Source organism: Gopherus flavomarginatus, chromosome 15, assembly GCF_025201925.1.
Source record: "Gopherus flavomarginatus isolate rGopFla2 chromosome 15, rGopFla2.mat.asm, whole genome shotgun sequence".
Taxonomy (NCBI): Eukaryota; Metazoa; Chordata; order Testudines; family Testudinidae; genus Gopherus; species Gopherus flavomarginatus.
Window position 1 is genome coordinate 4,064,094 of NC_066631.1, and position 12,543 is coordinate 4,076,636.

The 12,543-nt window shown below is 54.5% G+C and overlaps 1 protein-coding gene across 1 annotated transcript in view; it reads left to right on the forward strand.

Annotated features, from left to right (window-relative positions):
- LOC127034640 (trichohyalin-like) overlaps positions 1-12,543 on the forward strand; it is a 58,071-nt gene that overhangs the window by 16,759 nt on the left and 28,769 nt on the right. The window contains exons 5-8 of the mRNA XM_050923676.1: positions 154-1,440; positions 3,858-3,965; positions 4,504-4,555; positions 6,234-6,411. Coding sequence (XP_050779633.1) covers positions 154-1,440; positions 3,858-3,965; positions 4,504-4,555; positions 6,234-6,411 — 1,625 coding nt within the window. The remainder of the gene's footprint in view (positions 1-153; positions 1,441-3,857; positions 3,966-4,503; positions 4,556-6,233; positions 6,412-12,543) is intronic.

Sequence of the window (12,543 nt, forward strand, 5' to 3'; positions counted from 1 at the left end):
ACCTGGGTTCTGTTCCTGCCTTTGGCTTCCTGTATATCATCAAGCAATCTACTGCTTCTCTGCCCCTCGGCATCCCCCAACGGGGCTCGTTGGCAGTAATGCTGGTTTGGGGAGGAACTCACAGCTCTTTGTTTACTTCCCTCCCCTGTGCAGAGATGGAAGGATGCTGTGAAAACCTGGACGGCACCTCCTGGGGCGAAGCCAGCTCCTCTCGGAAGGAGGAGTACGGCTGGAGGCTGATGCATCTCCTTGGCTCCAAGCAAGCCCCGGAGACCCTGGGGGACCAGAGTGACTCGAATTCCATCTGCACGGAGGACTTTGCTGCCAGGTTTCGGGAAGGCATGGTCGACCCCCTGGTGAATTCTGATGAGGAAGGGGATGTGCCAGCTCGGAGTTTCCCAGCCGGAGACCCTGCTGAAGAAGGGCACATCACGGGAATCAAAGCCAGGCCCGCTGGTCTCTGCCCCACCGTGGAGGCATGTGGGGCTGCTGCAGAGGGCTTCATGCTCAGTACAGCGAGGAGGCAGCACATCCTGCAGCGGTTTGAGGAGGGCCTAGAAGAGGACTCAGCCCTGGCTTTGTCCAGCAGCATGGAAGGACCCCAGTCCCTGAGCTCTAGGACCAGGAGAGAGAGCCTGGAGTCTCTGGGGGGCAGGATATCCAGGCTGAGCCGGAGCAACACCATGGACACCCCAAGCAGCACAGACATGGGAAAAGCCAGCGCCACAGGAGGCCGGGCTCCCGGACTAGCTCTGCCTGAGCGGGTGGAGACCTCAGAGGAAAGCGTTCCTTGGCCCCTGGAGGGCTCTTCCAGATGGGGCCAGAACTCCTGGGAAAACTCCCTACCTTTCAGCAGCCCATTGCTCGTGGAGGAGCTGTGTCCCAGCCAGCCACTGAGAGATCTGGGTGCTGGTGCTGGCACAAGAGCCTGGGCCAGAGAGTCCCACCCTGTGAGGACAGCTCCGAGTCCGTCCGGGAGGAGACAAACTGCATATGGACACGTCTGGTCCGACAGTCCCTCTCACTTCACACCCACAGCAGCCCACGGCAGCCCTTCCCTGGCTTCCAAAGGGGAGAAGAGCCCCCAGCTAATAGCATCCCCCTGCCCCAACCAAAGGCTGCCCCCGGAGAAGCTGGGAGATCAGAGCTCAGCTTTGCAAGGGTTTAGTGCCACAACACAGCTGGCTAGTAGCCCTGAAAGTGCCCAGACACCCCCAGCTGTGGTTAGTGACGGCTGCGTGGTGATGCAGGGTGGGGTTGGTCCAGGAGATCCTGAGAGGGAGGCCCCAGAGCTGCTGCAACCAGGGTCAGTGATTCCCCAGAGACCGTCTGGAAGGGGCATCACTCATGCTGCGGCTAGCGGAGGCAGGGAGGGAACCTGGCGGAGCTGGGAGCTGCAGGCTGGGCCAGCGGAGAGGGGAGCTCGTGGCCTGACACTGTGTAAGTCTGGAGAATGGAACTGAAAGAACCATGGAGACGGCTGGCTCCAGAATTAGGGCTGGCTTGTCCCTCTGCCCCTGTCACCATGGAACTGAGTATGTGGGGCGAAAACGCTCATCGCTGAGCTAGGGAGGAGGGCATCAGCGTGGCTGGGAAGCTTGGAATCATCACCTGGGGGAGCAGTGACAGTACAGGGGGTGGGAACGACGCTGTGACAGCACAGTGGGGGCGGCGTTGGCCATTGCGGTGAGATGATGGAAGCTCTTGTGGACTCTGACAAACTCCCCGGGGAGTGTCACATTCCCAGTGATCACTGGCATCCTTGCAAGCTCAGCAAAGCCCCTGGGGACCTGGCCAGTCGGTCAAAGGGGATGGGCAGGTCCCGGTCACAGCGCCACCCCTTGGGGCACCCCCCCCCCCGATTCCCATGGACTCTTCCTGCTCAGTGCTGAGGGGAGAGTTCCTCCTGGCCCCCGATTTGCCTGGACATTCAGCCTGGTGCCTCATAGGATCATAGAATCTCAAGGTTGGAAGGGACCTCAGGAGGTATCTAGTCCAACTGCCTGCTCAAAGCGGGACCCATCCCCAACTAAATCATCCCAGCCAGGGCTTTGTCAAGCCAGGCCTTAAAAACCTCTAAGGAAGGAGATTCCACCACCTCCCTAGGGAACCCATTCCAGTGCTTCACCACCCTCCTAGTGAAATAGTGTTCCCTAATATCCAACCTAGACCTCTCCCACTGCAACTTGAGACCATTACTCCTTGTTCTGTCATCTGCCACCACTGAGAACACTCTAGATCCATTCTCTTTGGAACCCCCTTTCAGGTAGTTGAAAGCAGCTATCAAATCCCGCCTCATTCTTCTCTTCTGCAGACTAAACAATCCCAGTTCCCTCAGCCTATCCCCGTAGATCATGTGCTCCAGCCCTCTAATCATTTTTGTTGCCCTCCACTGTACTCTTTCCAATTTTTCCACATTCTTCTTGTAGTGTGAGGCCCAAAACTGGACAGAGTACTCTAGATGAGGCCTCACCAATGCTGAATAGAGGGGAATGATCACATCCCTCGATCTGCTGACAGTGCTCTTACTTATACAGCCCAAAATCCTGTTAGCCTTCTTGGCAACAAGGGCTCTCTGTTGACTTATATCCAGCTTCTTGTCCATTGTAACCCCTAGATCCTTTTCTGCAGAACAGCTGCCTCGCCATTCGGTCCCTAGTCTGTAACAGTGCATGGGATTCTTCCGTCCTAAATGCTGGACGCTGCACTTGTCCTTGTTGAACCTCATCAGATTTCTTTTGGCCCAATCCTCTAATTTGTCTAGGTCCCTCTGTATCCTATCCCTACCCTCCAGCGTATCTACCACTCCTCCCAGTTTAGTGTCATCTGCAAACTTGCTGAGGGTCCAGTCCACACCATCCTCCAGATCATTGATGAAGATATTGAACAAAGCCGGCCCCAGGACCGACCCTTGGGGCACTCCACTTGACACCAACTTCCAACTAGAGATGGAGTCATTAATCACAACCCATTGAGCCCGATGATCTAGCCAGCTTTCTGTCCACCTTATAGTCCATTCTTCCAGCCCATACTTCTTTAACTTGCTGTCAAGAATACTGTGGGAGATTGTATCAAAAGCTTTGTTAAAGTCAAGGAATAACATGTCCATTGCTTTCCCCACATCCACAGAGCCAGTTAGCTCGTCAGAGAAGGCAATCAGGTTGGTCAGGCATGACTTGCCCTTGGTGAATCCATGCTGACTGTTCCTGATCACTTTTCTTCCTCATGCTGAGTGCCTGGTCCCTGGTTGCTCTGGGGCCGGTGGGCCTGTGCCACCAGCAGCTCTGCTCCCCCCCCCCCCCGCACACACACACCCGCCCAACCCAGGAAGAGTGCATGTGCCTTCCAGGAGTCCCTGGCTACTGGCTCCTGTTCTCACCCTCTCTGTAGGTCCTGACCCAGAGGCGGGCGTCTCCGAGAAGCGTGAGAGGCAGAGCAGCCTGAGCCCAGCTTGGGACGAGGTCTATCCAGGGTCCTGCAAGTACAAGCATGTGGCTGGTAAGAGGAGCTGCCGGCTGGCTGCTGCTTCATGGAGAAAGTGCTGGGTCCTGTCCCCAATCCTGGGTCTGCCCATCGATCTGCCTCTCTCCTGGAAAATGGGTGATCCTGTCCCGGCCTCGCCTGCTGGTTCCACACCCTGGAAGATGCCTGTGCTCCTTGTCACTGCAGGGAAGGTGGAACAAATGCAGGATCTGGGAGAGGACAGAGCCTCTGGGTTTGCATCATGGCTGGGGCTGGGAGAACAGGGGAGTCACCCCTGATCACAGGTTCAGTTTGGTAAGACGAAGGCAGGGAAACCCTCCTCACTCTGGGGTCAGCTGGGTTTGGCATCTCTCCCATCCTTCATCCTCTTTCAGGCGTCCCCGTCACCAGTTTCGACACCGTCACCATCGACAGTGACCTGGACTCGGTGAGGACGGAGACAGTCCAGGTTCACCTCCGCAAGGCCATTGGCCGCCGGAGAGGTATGGCTCCAGGGCTCAGCCAGACAGCCATTCCCCAGGGGGCTCATCAGTGCCCACAGTGAATCCCCCTTGTGTCTCCTTCGGACCAGACTCTCTCTGCCCCCGGCCCTGCTCTCGCTGTTGCAGGGCGATGGAGCTGCTTTGGGGGTGTGGGAATGGACCTGCCCCTTGCAGCTGTGTGGGCCCCGCTCCCTCTTGTTCCCGTCCCACCCACAGGTGACTGTTTGCGCCTGCTCTGTTCTCTCTGCGGAACGCACCCTGCCCCCCCCCACCCCCAGCAGTCACACCTTGCTGCTGGGGTCCCAGCTGCTGCCCCCCCCTCCACCCGTGCTGCGTTAGCCACATACTGTTAGGGGCGATTGCCTTAGTGGGGTGGCTCAGAGTCCAAGTCCAGGCTGACTCCCTGCTCCCCACAGCTCCTCCTGCTGCCTCCCCACAGGGCTCCACAGCTCCTCCTGCTGGCTCTGGGCTGCACTTGCTTTCCCAGGAGCTACTCTACTATTGCTGTGGAGACACAATGTTTCTCTTCTCCAAACAGCTCCAGGCTGCAGCACCAAGGGGCCCCGCTGCCCACGGAGAGACTCGTTGGGGTAAGTGCTGATGAGACCAGCTCGGCCCCTGGTGCGATGCCAAGCAGTGATGGTCCTGTGGAGACTCACGCCAGGGCTCCTGCTGCCTGTGGCACTGCAACCTGCCACAGTACCACGCCAAACACTGCAGACAGGCACACAGGAACGGCTGTATTGCTCAGCCTAGTGTCCTGGCTCTGACATTGGCCAATGCCAGGTGGTTCTGGCAGTCAGAGGTTCAGGGACATGGGGTTGCATCCCTACCCCTACTGGCTAATAGCCATTGATGGACCTATCCCCTAGGAACTTATCTAGTTCTTTTTTGAACCCTGTTATAGTCTTTGCCTTCACAACATCCTCTGGCAAGGAGTTCCACAGGTTGACTGTGCGTTGCATGAAGAAACACTTCCTTTGATTTGTTTTAAACCTGATGCCTGTTAATTTCTTTGGGTGACTTCTGGTTCTTGTGTTACGAGAAGGAGTAAATAACACTTCCTTATTCACTTTCTCCACACCAGTCATGATTTTATAGACCTCTATCATATCCCCCCTTAGTCGTCTCTTTTCCAAGCTGAACAGTCCCAGTCTTATTAATCTCTCCTCATATGGAAGCTGTTCCACCCCCCTTAAGCATTTGTGTTGCCCTTCTCTGAACCTTTCCAATTCTAATATAACTTTTCTGTGATGAGGTGACCAGAACTCCACACATTCATGGTGAGGGCATCCCATGGATTTATATAGAGGCAATATGAGATTTTCTGTTGTATTCTCTATCCCTCTCCTAATGAGTCCCAATATTCTGTTCGCTTTTTTGACTGCTGCTGCACATTGAATGGATGTTTTCAGAGAACTATCCACAGTGACTCCACGATCTCTCGCCTGAATGGTAACAGCCAATTTAGACTCCATCATTTTATATGTATAGTTGGGATTATGTTTTCCATTGTGCATTACAATCAACTCTGAATTTCATCTGCCATTTTGTTGCCCAGTCACTGTTTTGTGAGATCCCTTTGTAAGTCTTCGCAGTCTGCTTTGGACTTAACTGTCTTGAGTAATTTTGTATTGTATGCAAATTTTGCCACCTCGCTGTTCACTCCTTTTCCACATCATTTATCCTGCCTGTCTCTGCTCACCCTGACCTCCAGCAGTGGCAGCGAGACTGCATTGGAGCAAGATGATATAGTGATTAGTGCAGGGGGTTGGGAAACCAGGATTCTGTCCTAGGCTCCACTACACCCTGCAGTTAGTCTCTTGCATTTTGGGGTTGTTGTTTTTTTGAAAGCCACAACCTGGTCTGAGCAGGCCGGGGCGACTCAGCTGCTCCAGGGAGCCACCAGCTGAGATGTGAATTCTGAAATGGTCAAGAGCTGCTGACACAAGCCCACATCTAGGTCCCCCAGCTAATGCAGTGTCATCCCACTGGCTCATGCAGAGTGGGTTCCCCCAGCTTTCAGTCCTAGACACCGTCCCCTCCAGTCCCGCATCAGCAGCTCTGGGCCATTTTGACAGTCCCCCTGCCAGCTGCAGTTCTCCCAGGCTGGACACTCCCCCTTGCGTTGATCCTTAGTTGAGGCACAGGACACTGGCACCTCCACTTCCCTTGGAGCGCAGAGCCTGCCAACGCCAGGCACTTGGATGCTGGGCATGAAGAAGGGGTGACCTCTCTGCCCTGCATTAGCTGCTGCTGCTCTTACAGGTGCCTGGGCTCCAGCAGTGCAGTCACTGACGAAGAGGAGGAGGCGGAGGAAGAGTTCCTGTGGTCTCGTGGCAGTGCCGACTGGAGGAGCAGCAGCCCTGTGAGGTGGAGCTCAATGCCACGCAGGGCAGAGTCCAGCTGGGAGGGTACCAGGAAGGAAGCCTGCACGGAGCACCAGGTGCTGTCCTGTGGCAGAGGGCGATTCTCCCAGGAGTGTTGCTGCACTGCAAATAGGGCTGCAAGGTGGGGACTGGGGCAGGTAGCAGAGTTGCCTGAAATTGACACCAGTAAGTGCAGAGAATTGTTCCAAGGCAGCTCTTGCGTAAGACCCTAGAAACCCAGGCAAGCGCAGCGACCCCACCAGCGACGTAGGAAACCCCAGAAGCTCAGTATAGCAATCCTGTCTCCTGTACCATGGCAGTAGCAGTGTTGTCCAGCAGTAAGAGCAGGGTGCTGGGGGTCTGGTGACTGCCTTCCAGTCCCACTCCTGACACTTCCTCCCCACATGGCCTTGGGCGAGTTACTTAACCCCGCTGACCTTTAGTTTACAATGAGGATAACATGCTGCCCACCCTTTTATAACACTGGAGCCTTTGGGATTATGTCAGAGCTAAGTATTATTCCACCCAAAGTAACTGCATGGGAAGAACGCAGTCAAGGCTGCAGAATTCAGCTCTCCAAAGATGGGAAATGCTGGCGCTAGAGTTGGTCCGTGTGTGTATCCCTCATGGGGGTGTATCACGGACTCACAGATCGTGCCCACTCATGGCCCAGTGCGGTCCATGAGGGGGTTGCCCCTTTCAGTGCGACAGCCCTTCTCGGGGGTCCACTCTTTCTCGGGGTCAGGCCTCTCCACCTCCTGGAGCTGCACCTCTCTGAGCCTTAGCACGTCTGTCTCTGCCATGGGCCCCCTCAGGGAGTCCATGCACCCTGGACCCGCCGGACCTCCAGCCCCAAAGGGGTTGATGCAACCCTGCTCTCTAGCCCGGAGTGACTCAGCCAGCATAAAACAGGAGGGTTTATTGAGAGTTGAACACAGCACAGGAAACTCTCAGGGCCTCAGGCCTGGCCTCTCTCAGCACAGCATATCCTAGTCCCCCTGCATCCAAGTGGGCTCTGCCTGCTCCTCTCCAGCCCAAAGTTCCCCTGCAGCCAGCTGGGCCTCCCATATCCCCCAACCCAAGCCCCGCCTCTGTCCATTGTCTTCTCTCCAGGGAAACAGGGTAGTAAACAGGAAGTCCCGGGCCTCATCTCCTCTCAGCCCTCCTCTGGCCCCTCTGGCTGGAACCAGCTAGTCAGGTCATCATCGGGGTCCTCTCTCCACAGCCCCTTGTCCTCCCACTGGCCAGAACCGGCTGTGTCTCCTGAACTGCGTCTCCGGGTCACCAGGTCACCAGTCACTGGGGTCTCCATCTTCTAGTCCACCGGCCAGGGTCCCGAGTCTCTCTCCAGTCCTCTGTAACAACAAACTCCCTCTCCCCTCTCCTTGTTAAACCAGTAACACCCAGGGACACTGAGTCCCATCCCCTGTGCATGCAACCCACTGGAAAACACAGAAAACCCCAAGGAGACTCCCCACTTCATCACAGGGTGTTTGTGCGCTGTGGGCCCGAGTCTGGAAGTTCTAGCAAGCCATGTCCGATAGTGTTTCTCCTCATGGCCCTGGCCCAGGGCACAAGAGGCAGCGTGAGCCGACATCTCTGCAGTTCCTTTTCACTGCCGCTTGGCCCGAGTCGAAGTGCCTCTGTCCACAGATGTCTCCAGCTTTTATTCTTAATACTTGGTTAATCAATTTGTAAATAGTTTGTAGTTTTTATGTTAGCGGAGCTAGAGTTTTTAGGATAGTTAGCGTAGGTAGTTTTCCCCCCACACCGGAGACTTCGTCCCTGCAGCCTGGGACTATGCCCAGGGTTCCTGGTTCAAGAATTGTGTCTCCTGCCCTCGCTCCTTCTCTGTGAGTGACGAGCATCAGTGCAGTCTCTGCTGGTTGGGTGAGATACAAATTCTGCAAAGTGCAGCATCTGTCACTCTTTTCCGCTGCGAACGTGGCAAGCTCATGAGCTTAGATTAAAGAAACACTGTATGAGGCCTCGTTCTGATCCAGGCCAGGGAGATCCTCCTGTACATTTGCCCCATTGGATGAACAGAGCCCCTCTGAGCACGAGCTTAGGAACAGAGTCTACAGCTGCTAAGCCCAGGACTCTTCTTCCCAAGTTTCCCATGAGTTTAAGGGGCACTCTCATGATCAGATCCCCCCAAATCTGTCCATAAAAGAAGAGATCCCTTCCCGAGCCCGCCTAGGCTGGACAAGCCTTCACATGCAAATCCCATGGGTCCAGGACCGTGAAATACCTCCAGGCTGGAGGGTAAAGTGCAGAAGAAGAAGGATCTGTCGATACCTTGGGTGGCTCCAGCTGTGAATCACAAGGACTGAAACCTGCCAGCTCCATCCAGAAGTGTTGGGCCTGCTTCTTCCTCCGTGCCGGCCCATCCTCCTAGGACCCTGCCTGGCTATAGCTTCCTGGGGCATGTTGGAACCATTGGCCCTGACCACCGGGTTGTCTGGACACCTATGTTACAGCAGAGGATATTTTCTTCCCTTATCCCCAGTCTCCTCTCCTCACTGACCCAGTCCTTCTGAGAGACATTGCTATGCCAGAGGACAAACCTGCTTCGGTGTCACTGGAGCCATCCCCTTTCCAGCTGCCAGGCAGGAGCATGTACCCTCTGGTACCATCCACTCCACCACTGGAGGGAGAGCAGTTCTCAGACTCAGAGAAAGCGGATGCTCTGGCTGGTCAGTCATCTCCTCGCAGAGATCTGAGCCCCATCCTCCCTGATGTGACTTCCTCAGGGACCACTGGTACCCAATGCCATGGGGTCCCCCCACCTAGTCGATCCCTCCTTTTGGCCATACTGGGGCCCCTGGAGCCCCTATGGGAGATGCCTTGGATCCGTCCATGAATCCTACCAGACCTCTCTTGCTCGGCACTCACCAGATCCGACAGAGTATGAGGAGGAGGACAGAGACCCAAATTTGCAGGTACTGACAGGAATCTTGTCCTCATCTCTGGCTGAAGCCATCACTTCATCCTCACCCTCTCAACTGAATGACCATAGGCAGTACCAGGAGCTGCTTCGGAGGATAGTCAGTGACCTCCAGAGGAGGTCCAGGACTTCCCACACCAGCTCCTGGCTACTCTGCAGCCTACAGGTCTGAGCAAGGTGGCGCATCTGGTTAACGAGGCCATCAGGGAGCCAGCCAGAGTGGTGTGGCATAACCCTGCCTCCCGCGCCCCCACGCCTAAAATGCCTAGAGAGGCTGTTTTGTCTCTGCCAAAGGGCGGAATTTCTTTTCTCCCACCCAGCATCCAGCTCGCTGGTGCTACAGGCAGCTGAGAAGAGAGCAAAATTGCATCATCCCAAACCCACCCCTGCTGATAAGGCCTTGACGAGGTTGGACCTGTTGGGAAGAAAGGTCCTTTCCCTGCAATTCTGTATCGCTAACGATCAGGGCTTGTTAGCGAATAGGATTTTACCAATCACTCCAGCCTGGCCAGTTTTAAGGATAAGCTTCCCCCTGATGACAGAGCCCAGGTTCAGCCTCCCTTAGAAGAGGGCACGTTAGTGGATAAGATTCCCTTCATGCTGTGGTGGACACAGTGGATACTGCGTCGAGAGGCTTAGCCCCTGGCATAGTCATGAGGTGTGTGTCTTGGCTTTGCCCTGATAGCAAACGTGTGAACAAAGAACAGTCCCTTGTAACCCCCCACAGAGAGGATAAACTTGATCGTGGTAACACTGGGCTCCTTGCAGCAAGAGCTTTCCTCCCCATGGACAGGTGGCAGCTAATGAGCAATCTGACTGTGGTCAGGATGTGCCTTTGTCTTCTAAGCCACGTGACACCGTTTGCCAGGCTTCAGCAAGGCTGCCTACAAGCCGGGCTCCTGTCTGTCTACTCACCAGACAAGGATTGCATCGACACCAGGGTAACTGTTCCTGCCAGGGCCATTGCCTCTCTTACCGGGCAGTTGAACCTGGATTGAGCCAGAGTTGGTGTCCCCTTTGTCACTCTGCCATCGTAACCGACACATCTTTTATGGGCTAGGGAGCTCACTTGAACAGCCTCTATAAACAGGGTCCCTGGACCCACATTGATCTACGCAGCTGAGGGTAGCCCGCCTGGCAAGCGGGATCTTCTCCTGCTCATTTGATCTCTTCATGTCCATGTGATGTCAGACAATATCACCACAATCTTTTACATAAACAGACAGGGTGGAGCAAGGTCTCTCCCCCTTTGCCTAGAAGCAGTCAGGCTTTGGAACGAGTGCATCAGAAACTGCGTCACTATCCAAGCCATGTACCTTCTGGGTGCCCAAAACTCTTTAGCAGACAACCTGGGCAGACACTTCTCTGTGGCTTACGAGTAGGAGATGCACAGCTCTTCCCTGAGCGAGATATTCACTCAGGGAACATCTCAATGGGATCTCTTCGCCTCCCAGATAAACAGGCTTTCCTTGTACTGCTCCACAGGAGCTGTGGGTCATAGCCCCCAGGGCAATGCTCTCCATTTGCCATGGACACACAATCCCAGAGGTGCCTTTCCTCCATTCCCACAGGGCTTACGAGAGATCCGTCAAGACAAGGCCAGAGACATTCTCCTAGTACCCATCTGGCCCAGGCAGTTTTGGTTTCCGGAGCTCCTGAGGATGTTGGTCCATCCTCCTATCACGATCTGACCCTTCCCAGATCGCCTTCCTCAGCAAGGGGGCAGAATCAGACACCCAATCGAGACCCCGTCCACCTCATGGTGTGGTGTCTGGGTGGAGATCAGAACTAGAATATGCTTGCTCAGCACCCATCCAAGCTATTCTTATTCAAAGTAGGAAAGACTCAACTAGCACCTGCTACTTAGCTAAATGGAGACAGTTTTCTACCTGGGCTCAGCATAAGGTGCTACCTTGAAATTCTGCAAGGATCCCAGTTGTTTTAGATCACCTCCTGTTTTGAGAAGCTCAGGTCTTTCCATTGGCTTGCTGCAGGTCCACCTTGCAAAAATCAGTGCCTTCCTTCCGCCAGAAAGTGGATATTCTATCTTTACTCACCCTACAGCAGTGACGTCCATGAAAGGCCTAGTTAGGATCTTTCTGCCAATCATCAAACCTACCCCTCAATGGGACCTCAATCTCGGCCTGTCACCACTCATCAGGCCACTGTTTGAATCCTTGGTAACATGCTCCATGGCCCACCTGTCCATGAAAGGTGCATTCTTAGTGGTTATTCCCTCAGCCAGAAGGCTGAGTGAGAGGGAAGCCCTCATGGCAGACCCATCACACTGTTCATCACCAGGAAAATCTCTCTCTCTGTCTAGATCCTAATGTCCTCCCCAAGGTTATTTCTGAATGCCATGTCAACCACACTATCCACTTACCTGTTGTCTTCCCAAAACCCCATTCCTCTGCCGAGGAGAGGAAACCTCGTTCCCTTGACTCAGACATACTGTACAGTTCTACATGCAGAGGACCAAATCTATCAGCGGATCACCTAGGCTATTTCTTGCCATAGCAGAAAGGTTGCGAGGAGAAGCAAAATCCTCTCTGAGAATCTCCAGATGGATCTCTGGGTGCTACCAATTAGCACATATCCATCCAAAGGGCATGCTTCAGGAGAGCACAAGTTGCCTCCACAGCATCACTGCAGAAAGTGCCATCGCTGGACCATGGCAGAGCAGCTACCTGGAGTTCCATTCGCACATTCACAAAACATTACGTACTGGTTCAGGCTGCCGCTGTGGATGCAGCAGTGGGACCTGTAGTACTTCAAGCATCTTCCTTGCTGGCACCCTTGCACCCCCGTCCCGTCTGAATAGTGCTTGTCAATCACTCACACATGGAATACACATAGGGACCAGCACTCGAAGAAGAAAGGGAAGTTACTTGTAATTGGAAGTTCTTCGAGGTGTGTGGTCCTGTCTGTATTCCACTGTCCACCTTCCATCTCCTCTGCTTCAAACCTGCTGGATTTGTGGCATGAAGAGGAACTGGAGAGGCATCAGCCCACACTGCCTCTTATGCCCCAGTCTGGAAAACGAGGAAAAGAGGCCAATGGATGCTGTTTGTTCGAGTTTCAGGACTCGGGTGCATGGCACGCATGGTCACCCATGTGGAATACAGACAGGGACCACATGTCTCGAAGAACTCTCCATCACAGATGAGTAACCTCCATTTGCCCATACAGGCTGGATTCTGTCCCCTTGCACATGGTCATGTATGCAAAGACTGTGCTTTAATGCACATGCACAACAGCAAAC